Source organism: Condylura cristata, unplaced genomic scaffold (genome assembly GCF_000260355.1).
Source record: "Condylura cristata isolate star-nosed mole 26May11 unplaced genomic scaffold, ConCri1.0 scaffold00006, whole genome shotgun sequence".
NCBI classification, from domain to species: Eukaryota; Metazoa; Chordata; class Mammalia; order Eulipotyphla; family Talpidae; genus Condylura; species Condylura cristata.
This window is the reverse complement of record NW_004567107.1, coordinates 35,774,168-35,787,522: the sequence shown is the minus strand read 5'-3', so window position 1 is coordinate 35,787,522 and position 13,355 is coordinate 35,774,168. Positions and strand designations below refer to the sequence as shown.

At 35.9% G+C, this 13,355-nt stretch overlaps 1 protein-coding gene across 1 annotated transcript in view; it reads right to left on the bottom strand.

Annotated features, from left to right (window-relative positions):
- ALDH1A1 (aldehyde dehydrogenase 1 family, member A1) overlaps window positions 1-13,355 on the bottom strand; it is a 48,217-nt gene that overhangs the window by 16,917 nt on the left and 17,945 nt on the right. The window contains exons 3-7 of the mRNA XM_004677568.1: window positions 11,042-11,182; window positions 8,881-9,010; window positions 6,898-6,959; window positions 5,287-5,415; window positions 3,818-3,931 (exon numbers count right to left, since the gene is read on the bottom strand). Of these exons, the coding sequence (XP_004677625.1) occupies window positions 3,818-3,931; window positions 5,287-5,415; window positions 6,898-6,959; window positions 8,881-9,010; window positions 11,042-11,182 (576 nt within the window). The remainder of the gene's footprint in view (window positions 1-3,817; window positions 3,932-5,286; window positions 5,416-6,897; window positions 6,960-8,880; window positions 9,011-11,041; window positions 11,183-13,355) is intronic.

The following is a 13,355-nucleotide window of genomic DNA, read 5'->3' as shown; positions in this document are numbered from 1 at the left end:
CTGTAAATTACAGGATTAAATGTTTCCATGTTTCTTATACGCACACACACACACACACACACACATATGGATAAATAAAATCAACTATAGAAAATAAACTTGATGGGAAGTGATTCATAAGGATGTATATATATTTATCTGTCCATCCACCCATCTACTTGAGTGTTACTGGTCTTTGAAACCTTTTCTGATTACACTAGGCAGAAATGATCTTTTCTTCCCCTGACCTCCTACAGTAACTCCATGAGAACTTTTTCACATTTTCCCTCAGTTTGCATTATTTGTATACATATCAATTTCCCAAACAAATGTCATCTCCTTGGTACGAGACAATGGCTATTCACTGTAGGGCTCTACTAGCAATTTATATCACAGTGGATGCTCTTAACTATTTGCTTGCTGACTGACAGATCCCTCCCACCTCACAATTCTTCTCTCCCCTCTTTCTCTTTCCTGTCACATTTTTTGAACAATGGAGTTAGAAGGAAGAAATTGGATCTGGACTCTGCTGCCACTTCAGTTAGCTGGAATCCTACTGTGCTGGTTTCTTCTTTAATGCTAGTTGCCTCTCTTCTGAGAAAGATGTTTTTTTTTTTTTCTTTATTTTTTTTTTCTTTGTGATTCTTCCCATCAAGTTTATTTTCTGTGGTTTTTATTTCTCCATCTCTGAGACCTGGCCTGTTTAAAAACTAATTCTTCTTTACAACTTTTATTGAGGTTAATGCACTAAAATGGTTTTTGCCTTTCTTTTAGAAAGATGATTCATTTTATCTTACTGCTTTTATTCTTTACATTTCTTTTCCTACTGACTCATCAAATTCTAATAAGTAGTGTCTATCTCAACTGACAAAAGTTAAGTAGATAGCTGCTAAGTGGATGTTTAAATTTTATGAACTATTACTTTGAATGACAGAGGAGAACATTAATTAGTCTGTTAAGGTTTTCCTCTTATTTAAAGACTACATCAAATCCTTAAATGTCAGATATATGGTTTGCAATAGGGAAACCCTGTCTGAGCTGAACTTTTTTTTTCTCCACATTTTTCTTCCAGATAGTATTGCGTAGTACCACTTACAAGAAATTTGATTTAAAATGATTATTAGTTTTCTGTTTCCTAGAAAGTATTCTTTGTCTTTCCCTATTTGGATTCCTCAAATTCTTTCTGCACCCTTTGCTTTTTGTTCTTTTTAAAAATTACTTATTTATTTGGAAAGGTTGATGGAAATACTTTAAAGTAAAGGTAGTAATATCAGAGACATTTTTCTAAGTTCTAGATGTCAACAGAATAGGATGAAGAATGGTTAGAAGTATGGATGAGAATGAAATATACTCTTGCTTAGTACAATCTCAAATGCCAAGTAAAAAATTTGAGTATTCTCAAAAGTCTAGCTAAAGTCAAAATTAGGAAACATCCATTTTCACCCCATGATTTTGTTCTATTACTTGGAAAAAAGCAAGAACTCATTGTTTTTCCCCAAAGAGGTCTACAGTGAAGAAATAAGAACTTCTTAAGACCACTGTAAACAGTATGTTCCATGATACTGTAGCATTGCCATGTGGGATGGAAGTAGAGAATATCATTAAAATATCCTACATTTACTACATCTTTCCACAATATGGGCTGGATTTATTTTAAAGGACTATTGCAACATTAAAGTTCTTACCATGCCAGAAGCATTTTTAGAAAGCAAGTCATTATTACAAAGACCACAAAAGAGATAATCCACTGTTTGCCTCTTTCAAGGCATTTGACAACTTCCTATCTGCCAAGAAACAAAATTGAAACTAGAAGACTAGTCAGAAAGGCTGATTTTTCTGTGTGTAATTCCTTAAAATTAGCTTACTCAAACATATTTCTTTTACATTTATTCAGCAGTGGTTACTATGCTGGTTTCAGGAGAAAACAGTGAATAAGATAGTGTTGGGGGTCAGGCATCTAGGGAGACATCTGATAAAGCAATGCCATCATAATTACATATCATGGATAATAGGAACACAGATGCAGAGTTTCTAAATTCAGAGGTACTTAGTGACTGCCGAGAAAGCGAGAGTGGTAACGTAGTCATTTTATAGTGGGTGTGATCATTCATGAGCAAAAGCCTGGAGGAATGGAAAGAAATAGCCAGGAATGGTGGAGCAGAGATAAAGGATGACTAGTATATACAGAGTAGAAGGAAAGAAAAAAATCAAAAAAAGAACAGAATACATACAATAACCATGAGACAGGTAGGTTGGAACCTGGACCCAAGTATTTCCTAACTTTCTAATCTCAAAGTTTAGGGGGTTTGGTGGGCAGAGTGTCCCTAAATACTACAGGGGCACAAAGTTGAGCCAAGACAAACAGGCAGTGATGCCAGACGCAGAATCTAGGACCAAATAGCCCTCCCTGGTCCAGAAGTAGACAAGCCAGAACTGAAAGATGAAGTGGTCACTGGTGCTAAAGATGTGAATGGAGTTCCTTTTGGGAAAGATCTGGAATGTTAAGCTAAGGAGTTAGTGTTGAGCTGTGTTTACTTCCTCTGCTTTGATTTCAGCCTGTGATGTCATCACTTTTTAAATTTTACTGTGTGACTTGAGCAGCCCTAAAAGTTTTATCTACAGAATCCTGAATCTGAGATTGACCTTTTCCTATCTCAGTTAGGGGGTTGCAAAGTGCAAATATGTTCTGTATCTTTATGAAAACAAACAGAAGTATTTATCTTGCTTATAAATATCAAGAAAAATAAAAATCAATTTCCCATCATTTTATATCTCTATATAAATGTTTCCTTATATTGGAGTGGCTAATTAGCAATATAAAATAATCATATTAGGCTTCCTCACGAGCTGCAATGTTCTTTTCATTTCTCAGTCTCTTAGGAGTTAAAAACAGTGACTATTCTTCCAAACCCAGACTCAGTCCTAGCACTCAGTGAGACATCATTATTTTTTCCTGTGAACCCCCTCACAGCACTTCAAACACATTTTAGTATCTTATCACTTCCTGTCTTGTCTTCTATCAGCAGCTTTTAGATTCATTAATTCTCAGTCCTTATCTTCAGCTTTTATACTATAAACTTGTATAATTAAGAGGCATGCAAATATATACATTTCCTAATAATGTCACATAATCTAATAGAATGGCTCAGTGTTTTTTGTTTTGTTTAATTCAGTGTGATTTCACTACTTACTTTTAGGCATAGTAGAAAATTATTTCAACAGATAGGAGTCCGTTCTCCCAAACTCAACCTTCCAGCCTTCTACCTACTCCCTCCCGCTCTCCCTTCTCTTACACTACCCACGGTTGGGGTGCTGTTCTTTAACCTTCCAGAGATCCATGCTGGAGCCAGAGAGACAGAGAAGTTAGACTGAACTAGCAGTGACATGCAGGGAAGCTGAGTGTCTGGCTTTCTTTCAGACTGTTACAAGAAAAAGCCCCAAATAAGGTGCTAAGGGTGAGACGCTGCTATTTAATTTTCATAATCTATAAGACAAAATGACAGTCATCCATACAAATAACTGTAGCCTAATTTATATTTTCTATCATAAACCTACTAATCATGTGACACGATCTAATGGGCCATACTTCTTGTTGGGGTAAATAACGAACATACTAAAACCAGTTTATACCAGTGCTTCTGCATGTGTAGTAGGTATTTCATTTCATCACAGCTACATCTGCTTATGTTCTCTAAACATTTTGGAAAGCTAGACCAGGAACAAATCATTAAAAAGAACTTTTGTTTTAAGGAAATGTCAGCTTAAAAACGTTACATAAAACAGGCTTCTGATAGAGGTGCAGACATTCTATCACACTGGCCCATGTAAATGCTGTTACCTCTGTAGACCCTGTGAAGGCCACTTTGTCTATGTCCATGTGCGAAGATATGGCTGCCCCTGCAGTTGGCCCATAGCCAGGGACGATGTTCACCACTCCAGGAGGAAACCCTGCCTTAGAGACACAAAGTTAAAAAAAAGTTTTATGACAGAATTACCTGAACATTGAATTTTATGAGAAAAAGAGGTGAGTGGGGATCAGATCCTCTTTCTCTAAACTTTGGAGCTTCTCTACCAAGAAAGAGTCATTTAAGCAGTACTATTATTGTGTACTTCGTTTCATTGCTTAGCCCACTCAAAAGTACCTCAAGGGTTGCATTATTCAGGCCCAGTTTTCCTCAGGATAAGTGCATATTGGCCTTGTCTGGGTCATTATTCCATGGGTGGTTTTCACAGATATCCTAATAGGAGCTCAAAATGAAAACATGTACAAATAGTAAAATTCTTCACATCAAAAAGAGGAAATGCAGTTATTATCCCATCAGCAAAAACAAGACATTCAAGGGATTTCACATTTTTAATTTCTAGGTGTTGTTTGCTCAGTGCATATGAACTGGGTAACAAATTCCTGTTGGCATTAGTTAATCATTAAATGTTAGGTAAGCAAAGGTCATCCCATTCATGATTAGGATTAAGAGATTGATTTTATTCCTACTTAAAGACTTATGTAGGAGACAGTTTTAGAAATTGAGATTATCATTTACATTTTTCATGGTTTTTTTGCATCTTACTGTCTCATTTTGACAACTCTTTTTACCAATTTTTAATTCAAGTAAAGGATATTTTTTAAGATATGATTTAGGTTTCCTAAATTTTAAGTTCCTAATGACAATTTTTTTTTTTCAAGTTTTGGTAAGATATGAATGGTTAGGAGACTAAATTGTTTCCAAGGGAAAAAAATTAACTCCATTTGGGTAACTGACAAATGTAAATGTCACGTGTTCTTTTGTCAGTGCTTGGTTAAGAAGATAGGTGCAGAAGAAATCACAATCAAAATGAAAATATAAATATATCCCCTCAAGAGTAGATTGTTCAGAAGAAAATGTGGCTGCATACTAGAATCAGGCATATTGGCACAGAGTCCTCCAACCTTCCAATCAACCATTTCAGCAGATTTGCAAAAACTCCAGGCCACTGGGAACAGTTATAAGCCAAATCACATTTCAACATTTGGAAGAAAGTTGTATCATTTTCCACATGAATTCACCCTCACATGAGTCAGGTAAAAGAAACGAAAATGTGATCTTAAGGTAACTGTTTCTCATGAAGTCTGTGGCTGGCCATGTCTACATCTGGGCACATGTGGGTTGACTGCCAGGAATCCCAGCTGGCAGCTCTGCTAAACGCACCCCCCAGCACTGACAAGGGCCACATCAGATAAAATCGCTTACAGTAGCACGGAATGAGGTCTTCCTCCGGTTAAGGAGGATGCCTGTGTTCTTTGTGTATCTTTTGATTTAGAAAACTTACCTCTTTAATTAGAGATGCCACGTGAAGAGCAGTGAGAGGAGTTTGCTCTGCTGGTTTGACAACCACTGTATTTCCACAGCTGAGGGCAGGCCCTATCTTCCAAATGAGCATAACCAAGGGAAAATTCCACTAGAAAGCAACATATAACAGTAGGCTCTTTGTATTGCGGAAAGCCATATTTGCTAATCTAACTTCTACATTATACACTCTCTATAAATGTTAAGTAATAATTGTAGTAGCTTTGTTTAATTATCTGGTATATTCTCATTAAGTTCATTGTCACAAGCAAGTGATAAATGCCAAAAAGCTCCGAAGAAACTAGATAGGGGAAGAGAATATGCAAGAGTTACATAATTTTCCCCTAAGTATTACTATTATGAATTCTTTTTCTACCAGGAAAGAATAATCCCTGCATGGGCTAGAAGTCAAACCTTACAACTAAACATATTACACATCATCTCTAAGTGTTTTGAAAATGTGTCTGTGCCCTCCCCATATAGCCTATATTGCAACTCTTTCCCCCATATCACTTAGCAGCATTTATCTCTAAGAAAAAATATCTTGTCAAAACAAACAAGTCCAAGAAGAGGCTGAGAGCTTGTTTCAAAATTCAGCTCAGCACTGACTAGTCATATGCACTCAGATCACTTAATTGATCTTTGTTTATGACTTCATCAGTATTTGATGACAGCCCTTGGTACTTCACTATGTATTGAGAAAGCAGCCAAATCGTAACCACAGTGACTGAATGATTCACCATAGTTGTGCAAGAAAATACTTACAATCATTGGGAATCAAGATTGTGTCATTTTTCTAGATTTTATTGGGATTTTTGAACTAATGAGCAATCCTTAAAAATGTTGATATGTATTCATTCTAATTGGGGTTAGTCACTGCCACTTCCTCATTTAAGAACTTCAGACACTTGACCATCTTTTTTTTCTTTGGCCTTTTTGAATATGTTAAAGTGACATCAATTAGATTATCTCCTATGTAAATGGAAGGGTTTAAAAGGAAATATTCATGATGCTGCTTAAACCATTCCTTTCTCTGAGAAGGATTTGGAATATTAAAGCCTGTTTCCTAAAGATAAGTTATATTGCTTTCACTGTTCCAAGTGTCTCTGGCATAGTTTCTTTAATTTTAATTAAATGGATTTTATCTGATTGATACACGTCTCCATGATGAGAAGTTCCAATGAAGAGATAAAACCAGTTGGAGCTAGCAGGTCAGGTTATGTTTCACTAAGTGGTGTCCTCTCCAAATATATGGCAATGGTGATCTCTTTGTTACATACAAATAAACCATGGGCTTTTAGACAAGCATATAATTTATAACTTTAAAGAAAGAAATCAGAGTAAATGACTTAGAGCTGGTAATTCTGTGCTATTGAAGCACAATTCAGAAATACACCAAGATAAAGAGTTTTATATATAACCTAATTCAGAGTCAAAAGAATGTAGTCACAGAGTAACCCAAGTTCAATAGGTCTTACATTTGTTCCATTTTAAGTAAATAGCTAACAGCCAGTCACGCCAGAGAAAGCCTCATTACCAAATTAAATAGAATGACAACTTTTTAAAGTGAAAGTTATTTTGAAGATCAACTTACAGGAATGATTTGGCCACACACACCAATAGGCTCATGTCTTGTATACGTAAAAAAGTCTCCATCTAGAAAATAAAACATACACAATCATTTATAGATACTTGTATTTGATATTCACAGAATGGTAGTTTGGGGTTGATATGAGAGGAAGGTGTGTGTGTGTGTGTATTTAAAGAATATGTCTCTAGCTCTTTATAAGGTGAAAACTAAGCTTTCAAATAGCTATTTGAAATAAGGAAACTATAAAACTTAGTTTGAGGGAAACATAAAAATTGGGAAAGATTTGAAAGATATTCCATCTCTCACTACATAATGAGCTGTTTCCTGTATCCTCCTTCTTCTTAAAGTTTTATGGAAAAGGAATGAAAAAGCAGGTGTGAGGTTTTTGGCTAAGGGAAGACCATTTAAAGTGCTTCGAACAGCCAAGTTCTATCAGTAATAGTAGACTTTAAAAAGTAATGCAACTTTAAATATAGTAAATTTTAAAAGGTTTAAAAATATCTACCTCTGAGCAATAACTTCTACTATCTTATTCTAAAATATTATTTTTTGGTTTCTTTAGCAATCAATAAAAAAAAATCTCTTAATGCATGAAAAAATGCCGGAGTAAAATATATATATATATATATATTAATCTGACTTTGATTGGCTCCAAATTTAAAGTAATCACCCTGAAGTTATACTGTGATTGTGTTCTGTTTTATTCTGTTCTAGCACCCACAGAAGCCTCTCTAGCACTCTAAGTAGCTTCCTTCTCAAGAAAGACCTATTTGTACTTTCTTTCTTTCTTTTTTAAAGATTTATTTATTTGTTCATACAGAACTGGGGTACAGGTCAGAGGCTCAGGGGCGGCGAGAGGCTTCACCAGAGACAGAGTGGGGAACAGAACAGGCAGATCGACGAAGTACACTGCTGAGGGGAGCAGCGGGTGGGTCAGGAGAGGTCTGCTGTGCCATGTGGTCACCTCCTGGGCAGGTGGGGATCGAACTCATGCAGAAGTGGCTTTAGTTTCTCAGTGCTGTGCTTTAACCCTCTGCGCCATCAGGGAGGGCCACCTATTTGTACTTTTAATGGTTTCTCCCACTTTGTCAAGCTTTAAGAGTTTCTAAACTAGCCACTTTTCTTGATATCAACATGAGCTCACTTTCTACTTTTAACTTTCTGTCAATCGTTTCTAAGCTACTGGATGTTCCAATTTGATTGGAAATGCACATAAGGCCAGTGCTGGAAGATGTTGTACACTTCTACAGTCAATACATTTATATAAATTAAATTCTCCTCATGTTTTGCAAATGGATGCCTTGTCCTATTCCTAACACATATTCTTCACATACTACTAAATACATATATACATACATATACATTCACTAAAGCTAGAAATACAATGCCATCTTGTTTTAAAGCTACTTGAAAGAAATCGGTATGAATTACTTTGTTTAATTAATCTGTTGTAACAATACTGAGTTAGGCCAGACACAGATGATAATAACCAACTCATACAGAATGGTAGTTTGGGGTTGATATGAGAGGAAGGTGTAGAAATATATGTGTGTGTGTGTGTGTATAAAGAATATGTCTCTAGCTCCTTACAAGGTGAAAACTAAGCTTTAAATAATTACATTATAGAAAGGTTATAAATGTCACCATTGAAATAAAATCCAAATAAATAATTTCAAAAGTCAATCTTCAAAGGGCAGGCCCCTTCAAAAGCTAATTGTCTTTATTCATAAATGTGGGCAGAACAATGTTCTTTCTTTAATGTCTTCTAAAATATCTATGGTGTTATGCATGGATATGCTGAAACAACTTAAAAGTCATCTGATGAATCTCAGCAGAACTTCGAAGTTCACAACTGCATTGTCTCAAAGTCTAGGGGGAAATAATTTTCCTTATTTGGCTGACACATTTAAAAAGAAGAGTTTGAAATCATTCATCTCAGAACCCTCTCTCCCCACCACACTCCTAGGGGTGCCCCAAGCTGCTTACCAATGGGAATGGTGCGGCCCTGGATCTTGTCAGCCCAGCCTGCACAGTAGCGCAATGTTTTTATGCAGCCGCCTAAGTCCATCAGATACGCACTGGAAAACAGTTTCCCACCATTCATGGACTCCATTGTCTGAAATAAAGATCAAACCTCAAATCTAAAACTGCCATCAAAATTTTAGATTTAGAAATATTTCTAAATCATGTACTAGAGTTGGGGAAATAGAGGAAATATCAGAAGACACGTTGTCTAACCTCTTTTTAAGAATGAGACAAAAGCATAGTCACAATTATTTGCCTGAACAAGTACCTTTAAGACCTGATCTTAAAGTCAGATACAGGTAGAAAGGGTTAGTGAGATTTTTTTTTTAAGATTGATTTATTTATTCATATAGAACTGGCGTTTAGGCCAAAGGTGCAGGGGCAGTGAGAGGATTCCCCAGAAACAAGAGTGGGGAGCAGAACAAGCCGACTGATGGAAGTACACTGCTGAGAGGAGCAGCGGGTGGGGTCTGCCTCGCAGTGTAGGGAGGGCCTGAGATTTTCGTTTTTAAGCCATAGTATTCCTGTCTTATTTTAAATACCCACTTGGCTTTCGAGGAATTGGCCATAATTTGTTAGCACACAAGAGTCACCTAGTCATCTTAGTCACCTGAGAGTTCTAACAAACCTTCCCTTATGGTATAACTACCACTGTGGGTAACAATTCAGTGTGAGTGACGACTAGCAATAACTCAGTAATTTCTTTTAATTTTTTGCATGCCACTTGGATATAACCAATCAATTTTCTTAAACTTAAATGACTATTGGATCCATGGATCCATAATTTTCTTCAGCAGAATCTTGAACTGTGAAACTACCAGTTTTGTCACTATTTTCATAGTTACTGTTTTTGAATGGTCAGACTGTAAAGTTCAAAATCTTCTGACTCAGTGCCCTAACCATTAGCGAATGGCCTATGTCTTTTTTTCCTGCTTAAACAGAAAAAAACAAAAACAAAAAAACAAACAAAAAAACCATTTTGGAACCTAATGTTCTGCTGGGAGGTACCTGGCAGAACACACAGTTGATCAAGTCCTAAAGCTGTCTATTACCTGTTCTATGACTTTCTGTTTCTGCACAAGGCTATATTCCATCTTAAAATGTAACCAAACATGATTTTTGCATGCCTGCTCTTTACTCCCCCCTGCAAATTTTATGCTAACTGAGGCATTAAAAACTAAATAACCCACAAATCAGGCAAAAAAAAGAGAAACCAAATTATAGAAAATTCTGCTTTCTTCCTATGAGACTTATGTAGTTTTATTATAACTTCTAATTCCTTATTTTTTCAATCTTTAGCTATTCCAAATTAAGTGATAAAATTAATCTTTAAAATTATTAAGGTTGATTTTTAAAAATATATAAGCCTTTTTTTTTTTTTACTGCCAGTTTAAAATTCTAGATATGATTCAAATTTACTGTGATATCTGTTTTGGGTATTTGTGTTAAATTGGTTTGACCATAAGACCCAACTGAGATGAAACTGTTAAAATGTTCCTTTAAAGCTGTATAGATAAAAATAAAATAAAATAAAACACATGAATGATTGCTTTTTTCTTTATTCTTTACTGTTCCACCTAGACCTAGAAGAATATAGTTCCATCAAGATTATTGTGAATGTATACATTTCAGGAAGGGAAAATGTAGCTATTTAATGTCTTAGTGAATTAAGATAAGCAAAAGTTAGATTTATTTTAGAGGAACATTCTGGGCACTTTTAATATACTCTGAGATAGTCCATTAAAAGGCATCAGTGGTCAAGTAAGTTTGAAAATGTCATTCTACTATACTAGGTTATTCATACTATGTATGAGCTGTCAAAGCCTCTGAAAATTCTGAAATAAAAGAAATGCATTATTTAAGTTTGACCTGTTTTGGTGTTTGCCAGAAGTCTAGATTGTAGAATTTATTCTGCAGTAGAAATTGGCATCATTCAAGACTTGAGTGTAAATTATTATCTGTGAATTAGTTTAGTGGTAACTTTTCTCTCCAAGAACTGGTTTTCATTTTGTATGTAGAAGGCATACAATGCAGTGATCCCTAAAGTCAAAACAACTTGCCATTCCAAACAATGAATGCTTTCTGGAGATCTTGATACATGCTCCCTCCGGTTACTACTTACTGCCAGCAGCAGACGATCTCGTTCAATTAAATCGGCCAACTTGTATATTAGCCGTCCCCTCTCTGAAGCATCCATAGTACGCCATGGAGAACCAGCCTGAAAAGCCTGCCTTGCAGCCTTCACTGCCTTGTTAACATCCTCCTGCAAATCAAAGGCAATTCAATTCAGCAGTGTATGCCTATTAGCAAATCCAATGGCTGAATCTATAAAATAGACAAACCCTTCTTAAACAGACACTGTGTTTTCATTAGCCCAAACTTTAGCATCTTGTACCAGCTCAACTCCCATTATACTGGAATATATCTGCTGTCTAATCTCAGGAATGATGACTTCTACACACAGCACATGGTTACAGAATATAAAAGATTATATTTTGATAATCAGGTGTCAAGTAGTATACTTTATACATAGTAACTTTAACTTAATTCTCAATACATTTGTTTTATTAGACAAATCTGTTCCCCGTTTGTCAAATAGAGAGTAATAGCAGAGATAGAGATTTGCCCAAGGTCAGTAGCTGAAAGTTGTCAAATTGAAATGGTTAGAGCCCATCTCTCTCTTTAGTCTTTGTGCTTCACCATACAATATGTTGCTTTGGTGGTTACCCACGAATTCCAGGGAAAATGTGAAATCCAAAAACAGTATCTTCTTTGATATCTGTGACTCTAGCCATTGCACTCTCATGAAGAACTTACTGAAGGGTGAATAAGAAGCCTAGTTTGCTATTGAACAGCAAATGTTACAAATGTGCTTATTCATTTTGTGCAGAAGGGAAAAGACCCAGAGGTAGTGGAGTAGTATAGGTAACAGTCTCTATGTGACAACCTCTCATTTATTTCTTGACTGGGTGATGAGGTCTTCTGTATCCCTAGCTAGGTACTGCTTAAAACACACATTAATTCAAGTAAAAATTGAATAATCAGTTTCACGCTTAGTCTAGTCTCCTTGCTTTATTCATGTTGCCTTCTTTCATGTTCTATTTTTTTGTACTGGTCTTATACCTCCAGATTTACCCTAACTCACTTTCCCCTAATTCACATCTGTCTGGTCACTCTATTCCATACAGATCTGAGCAGACTTCTTCTGTACCTCTGCAAAATATACCTACTACAACAGTAAATATCTCTTTCACTACTACTTTATATGTCTGGTTTGCCCCATGAAATCACTTGCAAGTACCTCAAAGCATACTGTTCTAGGACTCTAGATTGGCCGCCTGAAGTATCTACAGAAGTTCCACAAATAATGGCTACATCTTAGGTCAATAGGTTGCAATGTTTTGCAGGAAATATCATTTCTTTTCAGACGCTGAGGGTGCAACTGCCCTAACTTTTTAAAAGTTGCCCACAGTAAAGCCAAATATGGTTGATCATTGGGAACCTGGCCTCTCAAGAGGATATGGAAAGCCTAGCTTGAAACCAGAAAGAAATGTTGCTATCTGGGAAATTACTGCAAAAAGCTGTTACAAAGACAGATATCTTGTGGTTAAGTCTTTTGTATCATGTTCTGAATTTTCTCACATCTTACATTTTATCTTGGATGTGCAGAAAGAGTGATTGTACTTAATATGTTGCCCAGGGTTGAATTTTGCTTCCTCACCTATTAGCTATGTAAGCTTTGAGACAGCTATTCACCCACCTGAAGATTTGCTAAATTGTGTTGCTGTGTAAGTATTCTTATCATCAGGAGGCTAATGATAAAATAGTGAGGGAATAAGTTCTGTTGAAAATTCCATTGGAATGGGAGAAATATATCACTGAATAATTACACGGAAATATTATTATAAGCTGTGAAAAACATTCTGAATAACATATTGTGATGAAACTTCTCTAAGCTTCAGTTTTCTTATCTTTAAAAAAGGAATGTTATTTTATAGAGTTTTACTAAATATTAATAGTGTTCATAAAAGTCACACAAATCAAGTGTCCATAAAATGGTAGCAATTGCTGTTGTAGTTATAACAGTAAACATGACCTTAAATAACTCTTAGCAATTCCAATATATTTTAATCTTTCCTTTCAGGTTTTACTGTCCTATATTATTTTAGGTCATTATTGCATGTTGTTGTTAATGTTGTCTTGCCAGGTATAACCTCTTGTCCCATACAGTCTTGCTTACTGTACCAGATAAAATCTTTTTCAAAATAACTTTTTAAAGATTTATTTATTTATGCATACAGAACTGGGGTACAGGCCAGAGGTACAGGGGCAGTGGGAGGATTCACTAGAGACAAAGTAGGGAGCAGAACAGGCTGACTGACCAAGTACACTGCTGAGGGGAGCAGTGGGCGGGTCAGGAGAGGTCTGCCGCCCCA